Below are 27,771 nucleotides of genomic sequence, written 5' to 3'. Positions count from 1 at the left end.
TGATTCTCCCAGTCTGACTTTTACTCATTGCTTTTTCTGCCCAACTGCTGTTCTCCACCTATCATTTACTCCCTGCTACCCCTCACCTTCCCCATAAAAACCAACTTTTCCCTCGCTACAATCAATTCTGCAGAAGAGTCACTGGAACTGAAACATTAACTCTGCTTTCTCTACACAGATACTGCCAGACCTGCTGAGTTTCCCCCGCAATTTCTTTTTTGTTTCAAATAAAGTTTTTCTTGGCTTATTTTTCACCTTGCTGAGCAAGTAAGTTAAGTAAAGTGATCAATGATGTAGCAAACAAATGGAAAATCACTTTAAACTTTCCATCTTAAAAATATAAACTGAAACAAAATGGCTGTTTACTCAGTACCGCTGCTATCTTTAAGTGAATAGTTAATGACATAAAGGCAAGCATAAGTAATAGATGTACCATTGGAAAGACCTTTACTTAGTAGTGAAAGGAGATAAGTGCCTTCCTCCATTGTCTGTGTGGGTGTTCACTCAGCTAATGGACATTAGGCAAAGATTTGGATGCTTGATCAGATGTTGGATTTGGCATATAAAAGTGAGGTTACCTCACCTTAGCAACACCAACAAGTTAAATGAAAATGATGGAATAAATTATTTTTGAAAATGATCAGTTTAGTTCTCTGTACATGTACCAACAAAAATACAGGCGATAGCTCGCTTATAACAGGCATTTGCCCAGAACAGAGATGAGTTAATATGTTTTATCACTGGCATTCAACTACCATAAATCATCCAGCCTTACGCAGATGCATTGATCATGGTCACAGAATGTAAGTAATATAAAGAAATGTCATCAAGCTTTCAATAAATAACACATGCATCGAAACACAATATGGTTGGTCTGTTTGAGAGAAATATTGGTTTTCAGGAAGGATTTCAGGCTACTCTTTTTATGTCAGTATGTTATCCCATTTGTACTCAGTGTTTTTCAGCTCAACGGAAAAAGGAACCTGCTCCCACAACTTTGCCCAGTTGCAAAAAAGGCTGAAGGCACCCAGGGCAGTTCTACTTGATTATTATTTCTCTCATCCCTGCTGGGTGCTGCTATATGAAGACATTACTTAGGCATTTCTCCCTTGGCTCGTCTGGAGAACCGACTGGAGAATTAATCCAAAGTCATTCCCACTTAATAAAAGATAAATACAACAATTTAATTTATATCCACTTTTCACCGTTTCAGGACATCCCACAGCACTGTACACATTCTGAATAACTTTGAAGTTATTAAGCAGCTAATTCATGCAAAGCAAGCTCCCACCAAGACAATGTAAGATAATCAGTGTTTGTCCTGGGGATTGAAGGACAAACGTTAGTCAGGTCTGAAAGTTAATGAACAAAACCTCAGCACCATGATAGTGTCCTGGAGAGAAAGTGATACACAATCATATCAGTACACTATCCTATCGCAATTGTTCTATCTTTTATCTGAATCCAGTGGTAAATCAAGGTGCTTTAAAATACATCCACTGATTTCCAATTCTGAAAGTACGTGGTGAAAAGTTACCAGACCCTAAGTCGGTATATGACATCTGCATCCGAATTGTGTATTTGGTCTGACAGATCATACTCAAAGTGTTCAAGAAGAAGTTCATTGCTAATTACCGTAAAAGAAATATTAATCAATAACATCTGCAGACCACAGCCTTTGCAACTCCATCTCAGAAAATCTAACCCTAAAAATACATCTCCATAAAGTGAGCTTGTTGATAAAAAAAAGTTATTGTGTAGATACTCGTCCTCATCCAAGTATAAGAAGGTTTGCAAAGCCGTAAGACTTGATTAATTTAAAACGTCAAACAAAAGCAAAAAATATACAGCTGGGAAAGCAATGTTATCAAAGTAGGGGATTACAGTTTGGACTCAGCCTGCAGAGAGTGCTGGGTAACTGCGACACCTACACGTACTCAGGGTAAATAGCAATTCAGACTGAGTAGGACCTACCCCAGGATTCGCGGCTGAGGAGCGCGCAGAACCATGTTCTGGGATCTGTTTTCATGCACAGTCTAACGCTCACTTGTCAAATTTGTAACATTTATAGAACTCACCTTCCTCACCTCAGTTAAATCGTCAAAACAGATGAAAGTTTACCCTGGTGTAGCCCATCTACAAATAACAAAACGTTTGTCTACTGCATTCTGTAAGTTTTGAAAGTTTAAGAGATCCACGTCTAGCGCTGATTTGTTTTCAGCGCGATTAACTGCTTTGCCTTCTCCAACCCAGATGGTGGTTGAACATCTCAGTGCCCACATTTAAAGTTGCTAATGTTGTGGCAGTATCATGTCAAGCGGAGAATTGATGCAAAACACATTTGGCATAATTATCCACAAAGGACTTAACCCATGTTTAAGGTTCATTTACCTTCTGCTTTCTACAATGCTCCTTGATAAGTTTTTTTTAATGGATCCTAGCTTTATTTTAAGCAAAAACATAAAATACAGAAATTGCATTCTCCGTCAGAACTGCTGTGGGATAACAGCACCCGTTCATCGATGTCTCATCGTCCAGTGGGATTCACGAGGAATGACTGTGAAAACCTAATTGGAAGTTTACATTATTTTTCGGGGTCAATATTAACTCTAATCTACATAACAACAGGCAGAATACAAGTTAAGATAAATTCAGGTACAGCTAGGGTTATGCTAGGGTTCGCGTTTGACCAGATGCAAAGTTTAAAATCGAAACCAATTTCTTTTGCTGGTAGTTTTTGGATCTGAGCTGGAAGGTAGCGATTTCCTGCCTTCCAGGGTTTGCTTGGATTGAATGTAATGCAATGAAATGAAGCAGAACTGCGGATGCTGGAAATCTGAAACACGAGCACAAACTGTGGGGCGAAAGCAGAGTTAACATTGACCTGCTAAGTTTCTCCAGCAATTTTTCTTTTAGTGGGAGTTTAACACAGTTGCGTGATTTCCCATCGTAAATCAAACAGTTAAGCACTCGATGTTAGGTTACTTAAGTGAATCAAAAGTTTGATTTTTTTTTCTATTAGAGAGGAAACCAACGAGAGCACTGGACTGTAACTTCTGGGCTTTGTCAGATTTGCAAATTCAGCGGCAGGTTTTTGTCCAAAGTCAAAACTGGTCGAGCTTTTTTTAAAAAAAAATGGTTTGAGGGACACGTGCAGTTAAGGTAACACCGCAGTTTTCAATGTTTGATAGAATTCTTGGTTTGGAATGTCGATTTATGTGAGAAATGAAAAATGATCGGCAAAATAGCTTGTTTCGGCCAGTGGATTATCCAAACAAGGCATTTAGAAAGTAATATTGCAACAAATCGTAATTTTAAAAGGTGAAATGTAGACATGCAGGCTTTCATACACATTATCTCCCTGTCCCCTCCCCAATTAATGTATGCATGGATTAAAATGATTGGAGTAGGATTAAAATACTTTGGAAATGATCGTGAATGTCAATTCTAATACTCGTCTATTTGTTCCTTCCTGTCTACATTCACTGGGGGAGGGGGGCGGATTTTATGAGTTTTACGGATGATAAGCTATCTTGTCAGGGCCGGAGGGAAGCAAGGAAAGTGAGTGGAAATCGATTTTTTCAATAACCCATGAATGCCAAAAAAAAAGTCTTAAGGAGGTGGTGACAAAGGAATCCGCCTCCCTCGCGGTCTCAGAGCCGCATATATAAAAAGGAGCAGGAAACTCTGAGCAGCTCCAGAACACAACTGAACACGGCTGTGCAGCGGGGAGAACTGACACACACTAGGATTTTCTCTGATCGGCAAGACATCCAGACAATAGAAAATGTAAGTACATATGTACTTTATCCAATTCGAATTTGCAAGTTGGTTAATGCTGCCTCTTTCTACCTCTCTACCCCGTTCAACTTCCACAGAAATGATGTTAAAGATTTATTTTGACAGCGTAGGCGGCAGACGCAAGCAGTAGGAGAGATAGAAACTTTAAAGAGTGCAACTTCACATCGGAAGAGAGGGGCTTGGTGGTTTTGGAGCTCTAACTGTTGCTAAAGTGCAACAGAGAATTCCTGAGGAAGTGCTGGAGAAGCTCTCTTCAGCATCTGTGCAGAGAAAGGTGCTGCCAGACCTGCTGAGTTTCTCCGGCACATTCTGTTTTTTGGTTCAATAGTGCTGCTGTCATTTGAAGAACTGTTTGGTAGTAGATTCTGATTTTTGCTGTAACTATAATGTGTGAGATAGACGTGAACACGAAATCCAATTGACTACCAGAATGAAACATCAAAAATACTTGCAGTAAACATCCATGCTGAATGTTTTAGGATAAGAAAAGTGTTTGGCAAAACCCTTTTTGATTTGGATTGTTTTAAAAAAGCACTGCATTACTGCTTTAAAACCAAAAACGTTTACCAGACATTTTCATTTGAAGAGCCCATTTTATAGCAAGTACAATTACGAGAATTATTTGACCTAATGCCTTTTTAATGGAATGATTTGTGATGGTTTAACTTGTTTGCAGTATAGTCTGCAGTATTTGAGTCTTTTGTGTTGCTCTTGCAGAACTTGAAAGGTAAAAAGGATCCCAGTTAACATACCTGAGATTTCCACATAATTAAGTTTCCAAATCTAACTATACCTGAATCACAAGTGATTGCAAGTGAAACTAGCACAGACCTATATGTTTGGAGTCACAGCTCACTCACCAAACTCCACCACATGATTCAGTATTATATATTAGCTTGATTCCACATGAAAGGAATGTTAATATATTTCATAAGGCAGCAAACAAGGGAATGATAGAAAATGGATAATTTTGTATTCTAAGTCATGGATCATTGACTGAGTTGACTTTCCTAGTTAATTTCAATATTGGTGTTGTTGTCAACTCCCCTAATGACACAGGTCTAAAGAATTCAGATGGAGAATTAAAACAGAGGAGTTAGAAACATAAGTAATGACAATGATCTAATTCATACAGATCAACAGAAAATGAGGAAAATCACTGAAGCCTTTAATCCTCAAAGTGTTGGAACCAAAAGGTAGATAGCGTTGATAATTTATGGTTGATTTAAAATCGTCAAAATATTTATATCCATTATTTGTTCACCCAGATGCTAATGTGTTTCTAATTCTCATCTCTCCTTTAGTACAGTCATATTTACAAGTGCTCAGTTGTATGATGTTTAATTACAAATTAAATATTTTCATTTTCTTTTCCTTACAATCAGACTGATAGGTGTTTCGAACATAGTCTGTATGGTTTACAGGTACTAGTCTTAAATGATAATGATCACAAATAGAATTTCCCAATTAATGTTAAAGTACTAATGGTCAACTTCATCAGATTGTTGATCCCCTTTTCCATGCTTCTGTTCATCCCCCTCTTATTTTTGAAAGTGTTTTGTTTTTGTGTAGGTGCCTCACATTACTGGCTGAATTCATGGATTTATAAATTTTCTTACTTGATTGAGACATCACATATTCTCTTCAAATATTTGTATTGATGTCAAACACATACACATTTAATTTGCAACCTTACACACTATACAATAATCAAACATTGCACATTTTCAGGTAATTAAACCAAACAAGCCTCAAGAAATATGCTCTTTCCTCTAATTTTTTTTTAATGCACTTTTCTTTCAATCTATCCATTGAATCAGCAAAGTTTTGACGATTTCCAAATCTGTTTCTGGATTGATTGTTCATAGACCCAATAACAGAGACTTCTCCCTTGACCTCATTCAGGTTTTCTGTCTTTTGTTGACTGCTTCTTTCTGCAACAGTCACTTCTCCTCTTCATTCCCCACATCCCCTAGTGACCACCTGATTCATACATCTCCCCCCGAAATTGTATATCCCACTACTCATTCTCAATTGTGTTTCTGTGCCAGTAAAGATCAAGGCCACTCTAATCTAATTTGCATTTGTATTTGCATGTTTGTATTTGCAGAAACATTCTATTTTGTTCAAAAAACAGACAATTTATAGGCAGTGAGTCCATGTGACATTTTATCAATTCCTACGTTGGAAATAGAACCAGTCTGACTCAAGGTTGGGATACAGACAGACTCTAACTTCACACCTTTAATGCATTGCCTGAGCTGAGATGTCACCTTTTTTTATAAAACCTTCAGTTATCTCGGAAATGTGATGAAAGAAGTTCTGGGAGTTATATATTAATGAATCAAAACTTGCAACCCCATTCGAAGTGTTTAAAGCCTTAACAGTAATCTAGGTTTGTTCAATACATCACGTCAGTTGTATGACACATGGATCTTTTACTTTAAGTTCTGTGTCCTATGATCCTGCCCCACTAGCTACCTGACTAAGAAGCAGTGCTCTGAAAGCTTGTACCTCTAAGTAAACCTGTTGGACTATAACCTGGTGTTGTGTGATTTATAACTGTAATCAAAATGAGTGAAGTTGCATAAACCATATTTTTTCAAAAGAACCTGAAGTCGTGTACTTTTTTTCTCAATTTAGAACTCCACACTCAATTTGAATACTCTCTGCGCTCCAGTGAGTACTCATAGTTAAATATGAGAAGCATCATTGAAATTGTTCCAGTACTATAGTGTCATAATATTAATAACATAAATACTTAAATGAGCTTCAAGATAACCTAGACATAGTAAACTATTTATAAACAGTCTTTTGCTGATTCTTAGCCATCTCTTCCTGGCATGTTGCACTGATTGGCTTTTCTTTCCGTGTGACAGATGGTGGCTGTTCAAAAATCTTGGACAACCCTGATTGCTTTTGCTATCTGTGTGCTGGTGTGCCTCGGGACCTTGGTGGATGCCTATCCTCCCAAACCTGAGAACCCAGGAGAAGATGCACCCCCTGAGGAACTGGCGAAGTACTACTCTGCTCTCAGACATTACATCAATCTCATCACACGGCAGAGGTAAGCTGGAGAGGCACACATCATTGAATATGTAAGATAACAAGCAAGTCAGCATCTATTCACACTGCATATTTATAAATCACACTACAGTCAGTTCCTGCTGCAGATCATTAGCAGTGCTAAGCATTCACCTCATGTGATTGATTTGATTACTCCCTTTGCTATTTAATTAACATGATAGAGTTTTCTTTTAAACAAGCATAAAATTCCACAAGTGCTTAGTGGACGAGTTAACTGCCAAGTGCAAGATGGAACTGTCATCGTCAGTAACCTTCCTTGTACATCAGATGATTGTCGTATAGTAATTCTGTAGGGGGAGAGGTAGCTTCACTTTTGGCAGACTAAACCACTTTTAAAGATTTGAATGCAGCACTGTGCTGTACGGTTCAAGCAAGGTTTGGGTTTCAACTGTGGTCAGAGCGAAATTAGCTCTTAAGTGGATTTCCTACATTCTGATGACTTCTGATTGAATGTGTCTGTGACTGGACTTTGGGTGAGAACAAAATGAAGCGTGACTGTGAAGTTTCAAATAGGCTGCCAACACCAGTCAGACTCACACTTCAAATTTGAGCCATTGGCTGAGCCATTTGCAGTGACTGGTGCCTGTGGAGCATGAGTCAGTGAAAAGAAATCAAAACATGTTTAAATCTTATTTTTCACGCAGTGCAACTATACAAGTGCAACCTTTACAAATTGCCTTTGAATTAAGACACTCTCCATTGTAACTTGTAAAACTGATTTCTCTTATTTGGGATCTCTTAAATTCAAGATCCTGGTCCCAGGATTTACATTTACTCCATTTGAAAAGTAATTAACGAAATGAGCACAGAAGTCATAAAACAAAATTGTTTGCTTGCAAATACAGAGTCAAATAATTGATACATTTGGATCAACTTACATTTGAGATTATCTACATGCTGTCAAATTATTCACTAATAGTTGCATTAATAAAATTATTCATTCACGGCTGACAACAGGCATGAAAAAACCTATAATGACATATTTACTCCTATTTAGAAAAATACCTTTAAGATTCTCTTATTAGATTGTGGGCATATCAACTAATAAATTTCAGAAATTTACACGATAAGTGTCATTGTGCCAGAGTGGTTTGAATGATGGGTTAGGACATCCGTTGGGTTTTCCCATGCAGGTTTGAATCCTGCCAATTGTGTTTTCTGATCTTGAAGTCTTTAGTTGTGTTGATCAATTAACTCAGATGGTTAGAGCGTGGTGCTAATAACACTAAGGTCATGGGCTCAATTCCCATACTGATCTTGACTACAGGCCTCCAACCATGAATGTAGTGTCTGTACTTTCATTTTGGGGTGGCTCAGTGGTTAGCACTGCTGTTTCACGGCGCCAGCAACCCAAGTTTGATTCCAGCCTCAGGCGACTGTCTATGTGGAGCTTGTACATTCTTCCCATCTCTGTGGGTGTTTACTCCTACAGTCAAAAGATGTGCAGGTTAGGTGGATTGGCCATACTAAATTGCCCACAGTGTCCATGAATGTGCAGCCTAGGTGGGAGAGCCATGGGAAATGCTGGATTATGGGGATAGGGGGTGAGTTTGGGTGGAATACTCTTTGGAGGGTTGGTGTGGAATAGTTGGGCCGAATGGCCTGCTTCCACACTCTAGGAATTCTATAAAGAAAATAAAAGTGCAAATTCATTTCTAAAAGCCTATAATGTTGGCTTTACATAAACAACAAATTAATAACAATTGAAATTAAACATTCTTATGATAATGTTTAAAGCAAGTGTAGATACAGACAACCCTGTACATTAATGTGTACAGAAAAGACAGAAGTCCCATTTAAAAAGCAACTTCTACAAACTCCAGAAGACCCAGAATGCTGTACAATTATTGAAGTATATACGAGATATAGTTCTTGTCGTAATGTAGGAGCCAAGGCAGCTATATTCAGTGGTTAGCATTACCATTTTAAAACATGGAATCTAGTAGCCAGGCACCTCAAAAGCTTGTAACCCAGCATTCCACCATGCATACGTATTTTAAGTAGTGTTCTAAGAAGTTGTGAATTTGTTTTACTTCTAAATTATATTTAACTCCGTAATATGCTCTAATCCACCCTGTTGTATTGAAAAGGGCTGTTGTTAAAATCAGAGCTGAAAATATGTTGCTGGAAAAGCGCAGCAGGTCAGGCAGCATCCAAGGAACAGGAGAATCGACGTTCGGGCATTGTTAGAATCAGTCAGGAAGTTTGAGTTGCTATGACAATTGAACTTTTATATGTTTGTTGTAGTGTGGAACTGCAGCTAGTAATTAGAGAGGTTCCACTACTCTATCCATCACACAGCTAACAGGAATCTCTCCCACTCTTATCCCCTGCAATTGATATGTCGTGGAAGCATTTGCAGGTTAAATCAAGCTGTTTGCCCTGTAGGTGGACACTTCCCTTGGCCATCAAGTCCAAGAGTGGGACTTGAATGTGGACCTTCGAACTCAGAGGCAGGGGTACTACTCACTGTGCCTCCCAGTGAACCCAGTGCACTCACCCAAAATATTAATCTACAATCTTAATATCTTCTCATTCCAGTTATCTGTTTATAATCATATTTTAATATTTTGGGCATAATTTTCTTGCATTAACTCCAGTTTACTGATCAAAGACAACAACAAATTTTTATAATACATGTATTTCAGGGGTTTAGAACTCTACTTCACCTCATAATGCCCAGTGCAGTAAAAGCTCTGTTATATAAACACATTCAAATTTATTATTGCTTTATAGATGCAATATACTTGAAAATGATCTCAATGATTGATCGCTCGGTCCTGATTTTCAACACTGAGCTAATCCTTAAACCAACCAATATATTGTAAAGCTTGACTTATGCTGGACCTCAGTTAATGGCTGTATTCACTGTGCTGGAATAGAAGGTTAGAGTTAATTAAAGTATGACCTTATGCTTTAATTATGTCCCTGCTCCAGTGTTAAACTCTGACTGTCCATTTATTGTATCTTTAATCTAGCACTTGTCAGCAGCTTACTGACCATATCTTCACAGAGGCAGCTTTCTAATGTTATCTTTCAACCAGAGAGCTTCAAAACAATGCATTAAAACTGTAATTACCTGGGTCAAGGTCTTGGAAGAAAGCAATTCACCTGGAAATAAAAATTTAAATAAAGGAAAACTGCAAATATGACATAAAATTAAATATTCTACAAATGCACAGGATATAATTCAGAAACTTAAAAGAGAATAAAAGATTATATTTTGGGTATACACCTTTTATCAAATCTAGTTGGTTTTCTTTCCAGATACAGACAGACTTGTATTTGAGCATTTTCTGTTCATACCAAACTGTACTGCCTAGATTGAATAGCTGAAGCGACATTAGAATATTTAACAGGATCGTGGTATTTTCTGAAACATCAAGAAAATTCAACATACTTATGGGTTTGTTTTCCTCACGCTGTGGAACTTGGTGAATTATTCTAGATTATTTTCCTAGCTCTGTGTTGAAAATATAGAATTGATGTATCCTTATTTAGGAGCACTTAGAAACCACTTTGATATTTTCAATAATATGTGAACAGAAATCACAGCACCATTTGAGCAGTACTTAAGGGGCAGTGGACATTTGAAGCAACGGGATGCAGAGAAAGCTCTGATCTCATTTCTCAGTCACTGGTCTTTCAATGTTGTGCAGTAGATTTGCCCTTAAACTTTTCTTTCCTCAATTCCCTCATCTTAATAACAACTTGGCAACCTTAACTTGAATTATTTAATTCCCTCGTACTAGAAAAGAAGAATTAAAATTTAAACTGATTGAGCCAATTCTTTGTTTCTTTTCCCCCACGTGCTTCACAGCATTCAGATTTTCTGCTTCAACTCAAACATACTTGGAAGAAAATTCCAACATTGTTAGTGATTATAAGTGATAGATTAAAACTCATTACACCTTCCCCCACACACCATATGGTTGTCTCATGAAGGTATTTTCAACTGATGCTCAGAATCTTGAACTGAACTTGAGATGCACTGATGAAATTGTCAACTGAATGTTCGAACTTCTCTATGAAAGTTTTGCTTTTCCTTAAGTTATTTTTGGAAGAACCCATTACTGTGTAGGTTACTGCGAGACTGTTATTTGCAATGAGTAAAAGTATTGTCTTAAATTAAAATCCTGGCATCAATATTTGAGAAGTGAGCACTTTCAGTTCTTTCCACACTCTCCTGTCAACACCATGAATGTCAGTTGCAATGTAAAACACACTCTACACTATAACATGAGTTAATCCAAATCGAAAACTAAACGTTCCTGCTGCGTCAGTTTGATGTTTACATTCTCCCTATCTGAATGTGACTTCTTGTCAGTCATTCTGGTAATTTAGTGGCAACCAATCTGCAATTTATGAGCGAGAGCTGCCCCTGTGATCTGTATTAAAATTAAAAAACTCATTTCATATGCGTTTTTACCATTGGTATCGAGCTAATGGCTGAGTTGAAAGAGACTCTGGACTCCTCAGTCCAAGCTGTGTTAAAGCATGAGACTGAGGTGAAAATATTACACACAGGGCCATGCAAGTTATGAATGAAAAAGAACATGAGAAAATACCTTGGGAAGCAATACCCTGGGCATTTACCCAACTGATTAGTAGATAGTCTGGACCAAAACGCAGGCACTACAGCTGCTTGAGTAGAGGCAGTGAAGTTCAGTAATTGCATTTGGCATATTTAAAAAAATAAGTATTTTTAAATATGCGTCCATTCACTTTCTGATTGTTAACATGCCATTTACTTATTCTTACCATGTATTACCATTATACATTAAAAGATTCACATATGCCACTATGATATTTAATTGTTGCTCAATACTAACTCGAGTCCCTAAAAGTGGAGGATTCATCAGAAATTTCTTCGTGGAGTCCCCAGTGTGCAGATAGAGGCCATTCGGTCTGCACAGACTCTCCAAAGAACAACCCCCCCAGACCTGTAACCCCACATTAGCCATGGCTAATCTAAGCCAACACATCCACAGACACTACAGGGCAATTTAGCATGGCCAATCCATGTAACCTGCTTTATCTTTGGATTGTGGGTGGAAACATGGGCATTCAGAGGAAACCCATGCAGACACAGGGAGAACATGCAAGCTCCACACAGACAGTCTCCCAAGACTGGAATTGAATCTGGGTTGCTAGCGCTGTCAGCAGCAGTGCTAACCACAGCAATGCTATGCCAATGCCACCCTGCTTTTGCAAAATCAATCTCTGCAAGTGGAACTTATTTCTTACAGAGTCATGTTATCTCAATAGCTCAATCTGAATGTTCACCCTGAAGGAAACTGACATCCTATTGGACAAAAGTGAAATTTCCTATCTCTTGCATTTAGGTTGCAATACTGAAACCAAAATCAAGAATATTTCTTGACAGGATACTGTTAATTAGATTGTTTTTTTCGATAAGATAATACTTGCATTGACTGCCTACAAGCTATAGTGTTTGAATTCAAACACAGAAGGTCTCCGGTCCAAATCTTGCATTACATAAGTGAGTTTCTCTAGCTCCTGGCTATGTCAAGGAAATGTAGTGCCATATTACCATGTATCATCCCAAAAAGAAACAGCTCAATCCCCTGGAGTTTGAGAGAGATAATACATGCAGATTCCAAAATTTCTACTCCTCTTCTCACAATCTATAGGAAGAGCTTGAATTCAAAACCCTGGGAATGCTGAACTCAATTCCCCTTATTCCCAGCTACCATGACATTATAGTTGTGATTCAAGCCACTGATGAGGTTGCAACTAAAAACACTTGGGTACCTACTTAAAATGCTAGCCTAGTTATGTCATCAGCAATACAGCTTCCTTTGAACACCAAGTCAGGGGCGTGTCACACTATCTGGTGCCCAGCATGATGAGCTGACACATCACAATGGAGCAAGATAAGTTTCAAGCTTCTTTGAAATGCCAGTAGAAGTATGCATGTGACATCTTCCCCCACTCCTTTCCAATCACTAACCATGATAACCTTGAAAACTCTCCTCACACCAGCAGTTGCAGACAATTCTTACAAACTGCAAACCTCCTGCAGCTGCCTGGTCCCAGGCAGGTCTTGGGAGAAAACCTGATTTAAGATAGGCCTTGGTCTTGAACTCTCTGAATTCACCACTCAGAAAACATCCTTTCTAACATATCATCTTTTTCTTAGAATTTGGGCTAGGGAGTAATAACATTTAAAGAGAAATCCAAGCACCACATTTTAACCATTTATCCTAAATTCACAAAGTTAACAATTTTTTTTAAAAAAGGTACAAAGTTTGTTGCATATATAGGACAAATTAAACAAGCAAACACAATCTGCAGTATTGCTTATAACTGTATTATGTTCTCAAGTTCACTTCTATTTCCCCAAATAATTCTCTTCAGTTTCATTAGTTTTGAACTTGTTTACTTATGTTAAAATTACTCATAAGTATAGGTTGCAAAGTGTGACACTGGAAAAGCACGGCAGGTCAGGCAACATCTGAGGAAGATGAGAGTTGATGTCGCAATTAAATCCCTTCATGTGCTTATGCCTGAAACGTCAACTCTCATGCTCCTCGGATGCTACCTGACCTGCTGTGCTTTCCTAGCACCACACTTATTGACTTTTGACTCTCCAGCATCTGCAGTCCTCACTTTCTTCTAGTTACTCATAAGTATGCCACAGTCATCTGGAGAATTCTCATCAGTCCCATTATTCTCAGAGGTAAAACTTAAATTTACCATCTTTTGACGAGGAATGGCTCAGTTGCCTGTGTCAATTGTTCTTCAGTACTTTCAACTAACCTGCTTGTTGCTTTCTTTACTGTTAGACTTACTGGGACCAGTGTTGATTCTTCCACTATTTTTAAACAAAGCAATCCTCCAGTTCCTATTTCCTCATTAAATTCAAGCTGAGATTAAGTTTCACCCACATTCTATGCCTTGAATGAGGAAGTTAGGTTTTTACTCTCTTACAGAGCAGGCCTGACTAACTGTGATTTTATAGTTTGGCTATCTTTCTTCAGTTAGCTGCAAACTGCATAAGGTCCAAAGCTGCAACTAGCTCTCAGCAAACACTCAGATAAATTAAAACAAGACAATTTCCTTTATGCTCCATCCATCTCCTCAACAATATAGCCTGCTCTGAGCTGTCCTCAAACTCACCATTAAATTCATCATCTATCATTTACAATTTAGTTGTTCTGGGATGTGATGAAGTAAATGATTTTAACAGTAATTTAGGGTGCACTGCATGCTTTTAAACTAATTCAGCTCTGAATTTCCAAAACATAAAGGTCTCTGGATTGTCTTTCCTATTAATTTTTTTCAAATGATATGGGCATCAGTGGCTAGGCATTTATTTAACATTGCTAGTTGCCCTGGAGAAGGTGGATGTAAGCTGCCTTCTGTTTTCAAGTCACTGGATGTAGACCCACAGTTCTGTTAGGGAAGGTGTTCCAGGTTTTTGAACCAGCAGCAATGAAGAAACACTGATATATTCTCATGTCAGGATAGTGAGAGGCTTGGGGGTATAATTGCAGGTGGAGGTGTTTTCATATAACTGCTATTTTTCTAGACGGAAGTAGCCATGGTTCAGAAAGTGTTGTCTATGAACCTCAGCGAATTTATGCTGTGCATCTTGTAGATGATGCACCACTCCTGCTACTGTTTGCGCTGGTTTTGGAGGGTGTGAAATTTTGTGGATGTGATGCCTTAGATGGTTTTAAGCTTCTTAGTGTTGTTGGAGCTGTTCTCATCCAGATAAGTAGGGAGTATTGGTCTGAATTTGTATGTTTATTTTCATGCTGAGCAATGGCCAGCCCCAAGGATAGAATATAACTACCATGGAGTATAAAAATTGGCAAATCATAGTGTAGCTGTATAGAACTTTAGTTAGGCCACATTTGGACTATTGCATACATGTCTGGTTGCCACACTACCAGAAGTATGTGGAGGCTTAATATGGAAAATACCAGATGGATGTTTCTTCTTGTGGACAAGACTAGAACTAGGAGGACACAGCTTAATAATAAAAGGTCTCCCTTTTAAGACAGGGGAAGAATAATAAAAGCATGGAATATGAAAATATTATCTAAGCAAGTCTATTCCTCAAGTAGACCATGCACAATCAAAAGTGTAATCTAATCCATTATGAGGACTCTTGTGACAGTGTCCATGTGTCAGTACCAGGTGGTTTGGGTTAAAATCCCATCTGTGCTAGAGCTGTTTAAATAACATGTCTGAGCAAGTTGATTAAAAATATCAATCCAATTCATTACAATGCCTGGAGAACCATTAATAAAATGTTTCCCAAAGGTAAATCCAGAATATTTATCTCACTATGCAATATTTATTTTTGATCAATTGGTTGCCAAGATATGTATAAAGTTCAAACTTTCAAGGACTCCTTAAAGCATTTGATGGAAGACAATTCTTTTGCAAGAAAATGGTGAGAATTTGGAACTAGAATAATTGAGTTAGCTTGAATTAAAAGGGAAGCTAAAGAAATAGGCAAGGAAGAAAGGAATAAATTGATAAGATGAAAGAATGAGAAAAAGCAGAGTGGGAGAAGGCTTGTTTGAAGCATAAAAAACATTGACAAAACTAATTAGCCTGGTTCAGACTGTAAACTATTGTAAAACATTTAGTCATCTACCTTAAAATCCTCCAAAATAATCACAGAGGAAGTGTCATTGTAACAACTTTTTTCAATAAGAAAATTGTTTAGTTTCAACAATATTCTTATTCATTTACAGATATTGCACCCACATACTATGTGCTACAAATAGGAGTTAACTCAGCCACATTAGGGAGATTTAAACAATCCATGGATAAGCACATGGATGATGGTGGGATAGAGTAGGGGTATAAGCTTATATTAGTTCACAGGTCGAAGGGCCTGTTCTGTGCTGTATTGTTCTCTGTTCTATGTTCCAACCACATTTGGTACTTGGTTACTTCATTACATTCTGTATTGCAAACAATATGTATGTTGAAGGTGGAAAAAATGTTTTATCACAATGCTGGGGAAATGGTTAACAACTTTCTTGCAGCTGGCATTTTGAGTCTTTTGGTTGTGGATTTGGATAATTATTCAGTCTCTATTTCTCATTATGAATCCTCTGCCGTTAATAAGAATTGATATTCTTCTAAATATATGCAAAGGCAGTTAAGATAAATGAAGAGACATCTATTTCCCACTTACTAATGTTCATATTAAGATATATGGATGCATGTTGTTGGAAATCTGTGAGAATTCCTATTCTAATTTTAGTAGTTCATAAAGTAAGCGCTTACGTGTATTTTGAAATTCTGTTGCTTATTAAACAAAGAAAATTAAAATTTTAGCATTTGACTTGTTTTTTTTCCCTCCCTCTCCAATAGATATGGGAAGAGAGATAGTCCGGAAGCTTTGTCAGATTCCCTCTTTGATGATAGCAGGGATCACATTGGGAGGTCAAGGTAAATATAGTTTGGAACAGTGTTTCTCATGTTTGGTCCTCAGTGTCCTACAGGGAAATGATAGGAACTTGTTTGTGCATGCAGATGCATGCAGATCTACTCCATAATTAATGTAAAACCTGCAAAGATGATTCACTATCTTTTTGTTTCGAACTTCTTCATCAATTCAATAGTACAAGATTATTCTTTTCAACTGGAGTAATTCTTTCTACTTGGAGAATAACCTAAAATGACAAAAATTAGCACATTGGTAAAGTAAAAGGTTTGATATTGCTGTATGTTGACTGTAATGGGCAGGATGGGAATATTAAGTTGATAGAAAAGGTGTTTAATGTTGTAATGATTGTGAATATTTTAGAAACCAGAAAAGGTTGATGAGAAGTTCAAAAGCGAGGAGAAATCAGATGTTGAGAGAAAATCACGAAGAAAAGTAATAGAAAAAATAGTTGAAGTAAACATTGACCCCTTAGAAAATAAGAATGGGGAATTAAGAAAATAGCAGAGACTTTGAGCAAGTATTTTGCGTGTGTTTCATGGTATATGATGCTACAAGTATCCCAATAGTACAGGAAAATTAATGGGCAAAATGGAGGGGAAAGTATAAAAAATGAGACTGGGCAATAATTCCCTTGGCCCTGAGACCCCGAATCAAATTATCTTAAAATAAATGGCTGCAGGGAAAATGGATGTATTGGTTGTAACTTTCCAAAAATGTTAGAGCTTCCAGAAAAGTGCCAGTGGATTGGCAATCAGCAAATGTGCTGCTGTTCTTAAAAGAGGGAGGGAGACAGAAACAGGAAACTATAAGCCAATTCACCCAATGTCAGTTACTGGGAGAAGTGTTGAAATCCAGTCAAACAAAGCAGTGGCTGAATATCTACAAATGGAGTTTGTGATCCTATCATGTGACACCATTTTACACATTTGCAGACGGGATCAGATGATCTTAACTAATAGCTGCCAGCATAACAGGCTAGCAGCTGTTCAACATAAATGTTCAACATAAAATAATGCAACCTTTGTAGTTATTCGTATGGATTTAGGCTTCATAGTCATAAAAGCATTTGCTTGTAAACCTTCGAACCCACTACGCCTCAGTACCCACTTCACAGGAAGGTTTCCTGCTTTCCAGTTTCTGGTTTAACCCTCATTAAATTACATTCTAGATCCTCCTAAATGAACCCTCATTAGATTACATTCGATTTCTTTGTAAACATGGAAACATTGTTGACTGAGAAAGAATTAAATTTAATTTTATTTTCTTTCCTCACGTGCTGGTAGAGGCAAGATGTGAGAGTGGAGTTATTAGCTAAATCCTAACAATCAGCTACCAAAGTGCTATTTTAAGAAACAATCTCTTTTGCATTTGAAGGGTATAATATGAACTACTATAGGGTGACTAGAAGGCTCCATTCTCACAGTCCAGAGGATTAAAACATTTGTGATCAGAATATTTAATATTGCAAGGGCTACTCTTGAGTTTCTATCCTGTGAAATATATTAGCAGAGCCATCTCCATTAAAGGCAATTACAGCATTGTAATGACACAGCCCTGCAGCACTCTAATTCTGCACATGTGCATCATTGTTTCTGAGGAAGGGCCACTCAATCCAAAACATTAACCCTGATTTCTCTCTGAGCTTTTCCAGCAATTTCTATTTTTGCATCATTGGTCCACCTAGTAGAGTGTTGGCTTTAACCATTCCCATTAAGAAAATCATCACAAAATCAAGCAATGTCAACATTGCTTTATGAAAGGGAATTGTATTTGTCAAATTTATTGGACTTTGTTGAGACAAGCAAATGCACTAAGGTGAATCAAAAGATTAGGTGCCATGTGGACTGCTGGGGTCACACTATTTACTTTAAATTACTTGAACAAAGGCACAAAGTCTATTATAATCAAATATTCTGGCAAGACAAAGCTGGATGTAAAAGCAAACAGGGAGGAGGACACACTGGACATTACACACCCCTGTTGGATGTTTGTTTGGCTAAGCTGCAAGTAAAATGGATTGTATGATCATCTCACTCATCTTGGAGGACCCCCCCCCCCGTGCACACACAGAAGGTTGGCAGCTGCAAAATTTATTAACCTTCCTACCAAATGCAAATAACCAATTGATGATCAAAAAAGCATGCTTATTCGAGAAAACTGTGGACTTTCCCACTCAGATCCTGTTTGAAATGCCAACAGGCACTTAATGTAATTGCACCCAAATTGGCAAAAATGCATGAAGCTTCTGTCCACAGCTGCAGTTTGTATCAGATATGGGAGGAGTTTCATGAAGTTAGACATCATTATTTTTAACTGATCACTCTTTTCAGTTTCTGCTGAGTGATTAAGACTAGAATCAATCTGTTTTTACATTAATAAAACCCAACCTTCTCGAAAACAGGGTGTCAGGAGTAGTTGCCAAATTAATGTTTGATTAGACTAGCTTTTCAAAACTTTGACATAGGGAAATATTTGAAGGGCTGGAGGTGGAAAGACACATGCATCATTCTTCTTCCTCACAGAACAATGTGCAGTGTTTTTCTGTTCAGTTCAACAGAGCTCAAAATAACTGTTGTTCATTAACCAATAAAATAGAATATTGTAAGGTCCATTAAGGTGACAATGATTCAGCAAAGAGTAATGATATTAAAAGCTGCAAATTGTATTGTTTTATATTATAATTAATTTGCTTAATGGGATTGTTTCTTAAAATAGCACTTTGGTAGCTGGTTGTTAGGATTTAGTTAATAACCCCACTATGCAAGACTACATTTCTATATCGTATTGTTTTACCTGGTAGTAGAATTGAGATGCTAACTCTTTCTGAATTGCTGGTTGCTGATCAGTCTCTGTTGGTGGAACTTAATATCTCTATCCCTTCCCCAACATTGCCTTGTCAGGGGAATTGAGGTGGTAGGTGAGCCATTGATTAGTTGGGAAAATACAGGTTGGCAATCCCATCACCTTCCTACCTTACTTTGGTTAACTCCAGGATGGGAACACTTGTGGATGCGTCTCCCATCCAAGCCCAGTCAAGGATCTTAAGTGGTCTCCCATTTGTGTGCGAAATCCCAGATATCCAAATTAAATCTTGGCCAGTATTTCAAAATTCAGATTCCAGTCAATTTAAACTTCAAATGACACCAGCAACCATTACTGAGTACAGCTTCAGGAGATTCACACAGCTTAAAAAAAAATCACTTTGTCTTAGAATTGAAAAACAAATTTGCTAATTCAACTAGGACTCATCCAGTTTCATGTATCTATATTAATTTAACAGTTCATTTGACGTAATCACATTTTTGATGATAAATATATGGACTAAACTGAAACAAATTTGAATGTGTACCCAAATTAAGATTAAAGAATAAGATTTTATATTTAATTTCATTGCTGTGTAGTTGTACGCTAAATTAGCACAGTTAATCATTCTTGCGTGCTTTGTGATGTTACTTTCTAACTCAATCTCAGCTCTTAATTATTCACCTTTTCTAGAATCCAGTTTTTATTCTCATTTCTTATTTGTTCTGATTCTTTTTCTCCTCTTTTCTCTTGTTTTCTAACCCCTTGTGAATTCCTAGTTTGATGGGTTAACAGAGCTCTAAAATAATGGACACTGTTATATTTTATCAAAATAATTGAAGAAACAAAATGTCAACTTCCAGAAAAATGTTGAGAAGAAAATTACATTTTATTTAACTGAGAATCCCAAATGAAGAGCACACTGTGGGTAAAAAGTGTTGGAGAAATGACAAATAATTCAAGGAATAATGGCTGGGTAACAACAAGTTCCTTGAGGTACTGAGAATGAATGAATGTTAGTTGGATGAGTCATGATTCAAACACAGTGAAGTTACAAAGAACAGGAGTTCATGTAAAATGGCATAATGGGAGTTTGGTATAGACAATCATATCTACCTCCTTAAAATGAAATTAATTATACCTAATTAAAATATTTTAAATTGATAGCTTTTTCAACTAGACAGAATTTTGGACTTACATGCTCTATCGTGTAATTGACTTTTAAAGTCAAGGAAGATAGCAATCGAAATATAAAAACATGTCAGTGGTATACATGCCCATAACATTTTGTTAGACTGTTGCTTATTTTCCAGTAATTCTCAGCATAATTGATATTATTACGCTTACCCTGTAATTTGACCATAATGTCAAATTTGCATTCATAAAATTGTTTTCTCAATAATGAACAAGAGCACGTTAATCTATATGCCAGACAAAAATCCTGCATAGTCTTGAAAATCTTACAATGCATCTTAGTAAAAAATTTGGCTTTTTTACTGTTTCCCTCATTAAAAAAAAATCAGATATTAACCAGTACTTAACGTACAGTAAAATCTAATGCATGTACTCAATTATTTTTATCAGCTTCATTATCACTTTCCACAGATACGATGATTCTTTGATGTGGTGATCCCATCTCTTTGTACCTTGTCTACCTTTTGTGTCTTTGCGTTTTAATTATGGTGCAGAAGGACCTGACTTCTAAAGAATTATGTGAAGACTACACCAAACCAAAAGGATCACTGCATGCAAACCTTTTTCATGCATTGAGAAACCATTGAAGCTTTTTATGTGGCAGACAATTGTACATAATTTATTGTTAAATATAATATATGGCAATCAAGAATCAAAATGTGGGGTCTTTCTCAGAAGAATCTTTTGTTTGTATTGTAAAGATGTTTATGTGCAATTAAAGTTTGATGGATGAATCAACTTTGCAAAAGGATGTCTGTGCTTCTGTGAAATTAAATGTTTATTTCCTGGGGAGTATTGACTACACAACATTGAAAGATCTGGCATTTATGTAGTGCCCTTCATGATTTCAGGGCTTTCTAATGTGCTTCATAACTCATGAATTAGTTTTGAAAGCTCGTCACTACTACAAACAGGAAATACCACAGACAATTTGCATACACCAAATTCACTTATGGGATGAGAGTGTTGTTGGCTAGGCCAGTATTTATTGCTCATTCCTAATTACCCAGAGGATAGTTTGGAATCAATCACATTGCTATGGATCTGCAGTCCATGTAGGCCATTCTAAGTAAGGATGCCAGTTTCCTTCCCAGAAGGACATTAGTGAGCCAGATGAGTGTTTCCCAACAATCAACAATGGATTCAATGTCATCATTAGACTCTTAATTCCAGATATTTATTGAATTCAAACTCCACCATCTGACTTGGGGCGGGATTTGAACCCTGGTCCCCGGAACATTATCTGGATCTACATTAACAGTCCAGTAATATTACCTCTCGACCATTGCCTCCCTGTTAACTGCTCATTAATTTTAGCAATGCCGATTTGAGGCATAAATATTACTTAGGAAAACTTTAAAGAGCTTACTTACTCTTCAAATAGTGTTGTGAGCTTGGACCTGAAATGTATTCAGTTTAATGTCTCACCAAAAGGATGGTGCCTTCAACAGTGCAGCACTCATGGTGTTGGAGAATCAGCATCAATTTTGTTCACAAACCTTGCGATAGAAACTAGAAAGCATAACCTTCTGGCTTAGGCAAGCAAGTGCCTTAGAAATAAAGCCATGGTTGATAACACAGTAAGGCATTTTCTCACTGTGTGGTTTGAATATAAATCGTGTTCGACTATTTGTGTGCCACTTGTTCAGTGCATTCTCTGCAAATTATTTATGTTGTCTGCTTAAAGATGATTGTTAAAACTCCTGAGCTGGGGAATTGTTAATATTTCAACATACGCTTTGACAGAAGGAGCGAGTCAGCTGGTTTTTGTACAATACGTTGCTGATGTATTCCAGGGGGTAGAGGTGCTATTTTGAATTAATTGCTTTCAGTAGGAAATTTCTTTGCATTGCTTGAAATAATACAGCCAGCACTACGCAAACTTCCTAACAATTGCGCATTCATTCACCTTATGTCAAAAGTGAAATTACTTCAAGCTAATAATGAGGCAAAAAAAATCCTTGAAGTATTGAAGTTTCAAATATTTTGATGCTCGAAACAGCTTAACGCCTGTCAATAAAATACAAATCGCTCCCCATCACAGGAATTAAATATCCTCTTTAATTTGTTTCTGATAAAATCACTTTGTATACTTTGAAAGCAATCCAATACGTCTTTTCGACTCAGAGCTATTTTATCTGAATTAAAATCTTGGTTATTAGCACTCCCTTACAGTTTTAAATTGCCTGAAGTATTCTAGAGATATTCTCAAGTTATATTCCTCCGTTAAACTTCTAGGGATCAGCTCTATAGTACTTTTCTCACTTAAAATTAGAATTGAAACTAATCTATCAAATGAAAAGATGTTCAGCCCAACAAACCTGTGTTGATGTTAATCCACCAAACAAGCGAAATTTCTATTCACAAGCCCATCCAGTTCTTTTTAGTTTGGCTGGACCAATTACTCATCCCTAATTGTCCTTGAGAAGGTGTTGATGCCTTTCTGAATCTCTGCAGCCCTTGAGGTACAGGTGCATCTGATGCTGTTGGGGAGAAAATCCCAGGATTTTAAAGTGGAACTGTGAAGGAACAGGGATATAGTTCCAAGTGAAGATAGTGAGTGGCTTGGAGGGGTATTGCAGCTAGAGGTGCTCCCATGCATCTGCTGTCCTTGTCCTTCTAGGAGATGGAGATCATAGGTTTAGAAGGTCAAAGGAGCCTTAGTGAGTTGGTACAGCAAATCTTCTAATGGTACTCACTGCTGCTACTGTTTGGTGAATAAGGTGCTAATCAAGTGGGATGTTTTGTCCTGGTTGTTTCGAGTTTCTTAAGTGTTTTTAGAGATGCCACCATCCAGGCAAGAGGGGAATATTTTATCACACTCCTGATAGATTGGATTAGATTCTCTACAGTGTGGAAACAGGCCCTTCAGCCCAACCAATCCACACCGACCCATTTCCTTCTGACTAATGTACCTAACACGGTGGGCATGGCCAATTCACCTAACCAGTACATCTTTGGACTGTGGGAGGAAACCGGATCACCCAGAGGGAACCCACACAGACATAGGGCGAATGTGCAAACGCCACACAGACAGTCACCCGAGGCTGGAATCGAACCTGGGTCCCTGGCGCTGCGAGGGAGCGGTGCTAACCACTGAGCCACCATGCCACTGATGTATTCCTTGTAGATGATGAGTAAGCATCAGGAGACAGGAGGTGAGTAACCTGCCGTAGAATTTCTAGTCTCTGACCTGCTGTGTTATAGCCGCAGTATTGATATAGTTGGTCCATTCCAGTTTTTGGACAATGGTAGCCCCCAGGATGTTGAACATGGGGGTTTTAGGGACAGAAATGTCTTGAAGGTTAAGCTCAGAGGTAGTTCGCTTCTTCTTTGTTGAAAATGGTCACTCCCTGGTACTTGTGCAGCATAATTGTTACTGGATACTTATTAGATCAAGAACACAGTTTGTCCAAATCTTCCTGCACCTGAATATCAACTGCTTCAGTATCTAAGGAGTTCAGAATGGGTGCTGAACATCTGAGATCATGACTTCTGACCTTATGATGCAGGGAAGGTCATTGATGAAGCAGCTGAAGATGGTTTGACCTAGGACACTACCCTGGGGAACTCCTGTAGAGAGGTCCCGGCCTCCACCAACCACAACTGTCTTCCTCTGTACTATAAATTATTCGAACCAATGAGAGTCTTTCCCTTACTTCCCGTTGACTCTTTTTGGCTGGGCTCCTTGGTGCCAAATTTGTTTGAATGTTACATTGATATTAAGGGCAGCCTTTCTCTCCCCTCACCTCTGGATTTTATCTCTTTGTTTCTGCATTTTGACCAGGATGACAGTGAGGAGCTGGGTTGTGAGGGTGAAACCCAAACTAAGTATCACACAATGTACTCTACTTAGGGGATTCCAATTTTCATCACCAAAATTAGCTCAGGAGCTCCACTACTGACCAATCTGGCCAAGTGCTAAAGGACATTGCAGGTAAATGGTGTTGAAATGTCAATAGCCATGATTAAATGGCAGAGTAGACTTGATGGGCTGAATGGCCTTACTTCTATTTCTTATGGCCTTATTGTCTTATTACTTCTAGTCAGAGTCTGCAGCAAGTGGTGAGGAAGCCCAGAGGAAAAAATAGACTTGAACTTGTCTTTCATCAACCCCTTTCTGATCATATATAACTGTGTAGCTAACTGTGCTGGGTCTGTTCTACAAGTGGGACAACTGCTGTTCTGTGTGACTTGATCTTAGCATCCATCCCTAATACCAGCTGAGAAGCATTACTTCCTCACCCACCTCACACAAATGCCAGCCAAAAGGTATGCTTGGCATTCCTCTTTCCATTGTCATCTGCCACTAATAATGGCCAGTCCTTCATCTAATGCTCCAAACAGTAACCTTTTGCTCATCTTCAAGGTCTTGTTAAGAAAAAAATCCATTTCAGTCAGAATGCTTTAAGTGATCCCTCTATAGCAAACCCCTCAATTTTTAAAAGCCGGCGGTCGTGACTTCCATCTTGGCTGTTGTGGGAGGGGGCAAGATCTGCTTTTACATAATTAGAATCTGTAAATCAGAGGGAATGAATACGTTGTTCAATAGTTTATAATACAAGACATCTGAAAGTGCAGCAAGAGCCCATTCAGCCTACCATACCAGTGTCAACTCTTTGAAACAGCTACCTAATTAGTGCCATTTGGCATGGGGAAGTGATGCTTGTGGTGTCATCACTAGACAATTAATCCAGAGACCCAGGTAATGTTCTGGGTTCAAATCTGAAATAACGCCACTGAGGCTGGTATCGCCTCATCAAGTCACCCTTTATTTACATCTTTCCTTTACTTTCTTCATCCTCTTCACCAAAATGTATTGAGAACTTCACTTCCAAGAAGACAGTGAGTATGGTGCATTAAAACTGCCCGCCATGGGAGAAATGAGAGAGGAAGAGTCCAAAAGGTAAAGAGGGGGAAAGGCATGGACAGTGGAGAAATGGCATGGAATGAATCTGATCTGACACATGTACACCTGCATTCCATTGTGTATCTGTGGAATGTATCTCCGGCAGCTCTAGCTTGGAGTAGAATGATGTAGATAGAGTAATATCCCTGAATCCACACCGTCTGCTTTTTTTTTACTCCTTTTGTTTTTCTTCTTTTTACTTATCACTTGCAAAGAGCTCAGTCACGGTGACAGCATCATCATCAACGGTGAAATGAGCCCAGCATGGACTCTTGGCAGAGGCATCAGAGATGAGGTTGGGAGCGCGGTGGCTTCTGCATCAATGAGGTGGGCCCACCGCTAACCAATGGTCACTGCAGCGGAGATGAGTTTGGGTTCCCCACGGCATCTGTGTCCAGTGCAGAGTCATGGCAGTGGAGGCGAGTTTGAGCCTGGTGTAAAGCCAGGCGGCATCGATGGTGGCTGCATCTGCAAGGTGGACTCTTGCTGACACAGTCGAGTGGAAATTCCTTGACACGGATCCAGCTCCCTCAGAGCAAGCTCTCAGAGTGAACAGGATGTCTGACACTCCTTATCTGTCAATCAGGGCTCCCCTTGTACCAGGTTAACAGCCCCAGTCAAAGAGCTCATATTCTGTGATAGCCACCTGTCTGACCTTGTTACAATCACTGTATAATCCTGCCAATAGCAGGCAGTGAAATTTGATTAGATTAGATTCCCTATAGTGTGGAAACAGGCCCTTCAACCTAACCAGTCCACACCGACCCTCCAAAGAGTAACCCACCCAGACCCATTTCCCTCCGACTAATGCACCTAGCACTACGGGCAATTTAGAATGGCCAATTCACCTGACCTGCACATCTTTGGACTGTAGGAGGAAACTGGAGCACCAGAGGAAACCCACGCAGACAGGGGGAGAATGTGCAAACTCCACACAGACAGTCACCCAAGGCTGGAATTGAACCTGGTGCTGTGAGACAGCAGTGCTAACCACTGAGCCACCATGTCACCCTTCAATATTCAATTATACAATCATACTCAGGAATGAAGTCAAATGATGAATCCATTGCTGATTGTTAGGGGAAAAAAATCTTTTTTTCACTAATGTCCTTCAGCTGCCATCCTTACCTGGTCCGGCCTATAAGTGACTCCAGGCCCACAACAACGTGGTTGGCTCTTAACTGACCCGTAAGGAATTTGAGTTGGGCAATGAATGCTGGCCCAGCCAGTGATACCCACACACATCCTGTGAACAAACTAAACATAAAATCTCCTGCCCTTCAGCAATATAATTCCTGATCAAGGATATTAAAATTCCCTTTCCAAAGTTAATACTCAATCTCTTCTTCCCACATTTTCAGCCAGTGCCTTCCATGTCATAACATTTCAAGGGTAAACTTGCCAGTGGATACAATTTTTACATCCTGACTAATAAAATTCCTCACAATTTTACATGTTTTGATCAAATATTTTGCTGAACATCCCTGCTGTAAGGGGAACAATCCCAGTTTCTCTACTTGCCCCACATGAATCAAGTCCCCTGTAACTGGTATAATTCGAGTAATTCCCCTCCAGCATTGTCAAGGGAAATACAGCTTTTCTAACATGTATTGCCGAGAATTGGCCCCAACAGTCTAGCTAGAAACAACCTCTACACTTCTAAATAAACTTTAATGTTTCTGGTGGGCCTTGTAACCAAAAGTGAAAATGTGAAAGGAAGCTTCCAAACAAAAGTGTATTAAATTTAAATCAAAACCCGGACCTCCTACTCCCTGAAAACCTCTATTATGCCAGTGGGCATTGTATGCTCCCTCTCACTGGACACCTGAGTTTGGATGTAACCATGGAGGCGGTTGGGACCTCTGATCCCCTCCACAGCCTGCTGCCTAACCTGTTGATGGCTCCCTGGCCAGACCCTAGACCATGCTCACAAGGAAGACCTCCAATTTACCAGACACTCCTCCCCCTGCGAATTGATTAGGGGCGTGTAGCTGAAGTGCAACTTAAATTTTAAAGGCATCCCCGTGAAAAAAATTAAGTAAGATCAGCCGAAGTAAAACATTAAGCTGCAAAATACAGGGCCCATCAGACCTCAAAAACCACGGAAATAGAAAATGCTGGTGAAGCTGAGCAAGACTGGCAGCATCTGTGGAAAGAAAGCAGATGACTTCAGTGACCCTTCCTTCGAATCCAAAAATAACACATGACCTGGCACCCAGTGAATATGCCCATGTGTTTATTTTATGGGTCTGCCTTATGCGACACTCTCCGCATACAGCCCTGATGGATTGGGGCATGAGGTTCCTGGGAGAAGGTCCTCCACTAGAGATCTCCCCAGCTGGAAGGCAGAATGTCTGGACAGCGGACAAAGGTGGAGATGTAGAGAGTGTGCAGCAGCAGCAACTCAAACAGGAGACTCCTTCATGTATTCTAAAGGGTACAGAAGGAATTTCCTTGAAACAGCTCAAATTGTAGAGTGTAGGATCCCAAGGCAGTTTTTGGTATCCAGAGCTAATGTCAAATTTGGATGGACAATTGT

The 27,771-nt window shown here is 38.7% G+C and overlaps 1 protein-coding gene across 1 annotated transcript; it reads left to right on the top strand.

The window, feature by feature from the left end:
• The first annotated feature begins 3,666 nt into the window (after positions 1–3,666).
• On the top strand, positions 3,667–21,057 carry LOC140465814 (peptide YY-like). The gene is made up of 4 exons (XM_072561624.1): positions 3,667–3,789; positions 6,681–6,868; positions 16,252–16,329; positions 20,735–21,057. Exons 2-4 carry the CDS (start codon positions 6,681–6,683, stop codon positions 20,757–20,759), a joined length of 291 nt encoding a protein of 96 aa, XP_072417725.1. The 5' UTR covers positions 3,667–3,789; the 3' UTR covers positions 20,760–21,057.
• Positions 21,058–27,771: the final 6,714 nt, after the last annotated feature.

Source organism: Chiloscyllium punctatum, chromosome 42 (genome assembly GCF_047496795.1).
Source record: "Chiloscyllium punctatum isolate Juve2018m chromosome 42, sChiPun1.3, whole genome shotgun sequence".
Classification (NCBI taxonomy): Eukaryota; Metazoa; Chordata; class Chondrichthyes; order Orectolobiformes; family Hemiscylliidae; genus Chiloscyllium; species Chiloscyllium punctatum.
Note: the sequence above shows the minus strand (reverse complement) of the source record. Positions and strands in the feature narration are given on the sequence as shown.

Coding starts and splice junctions, on each gene's coding strand:
- LOC140465814 (XM_072561624.1), top strand. CDS start 6,681: ATGGTGGCTGTTCAAAAATCTTGGACAACCCTGATTGCTTTTGCTATC. Junction 6,869..16,251: donor AATCTCATCACACGGCAGAG/GTAAGCTGGAGA, acceptor CCTCTCCAATAG/ATATGGGAAGAGAGATAGTC. Junction 16,330..20,734: donor GATCACATTGGGAGGTCAAG/GTAAATATAGTT, acceptor CACTTTCCACAG/ATACGATGATTCTTTGATGT.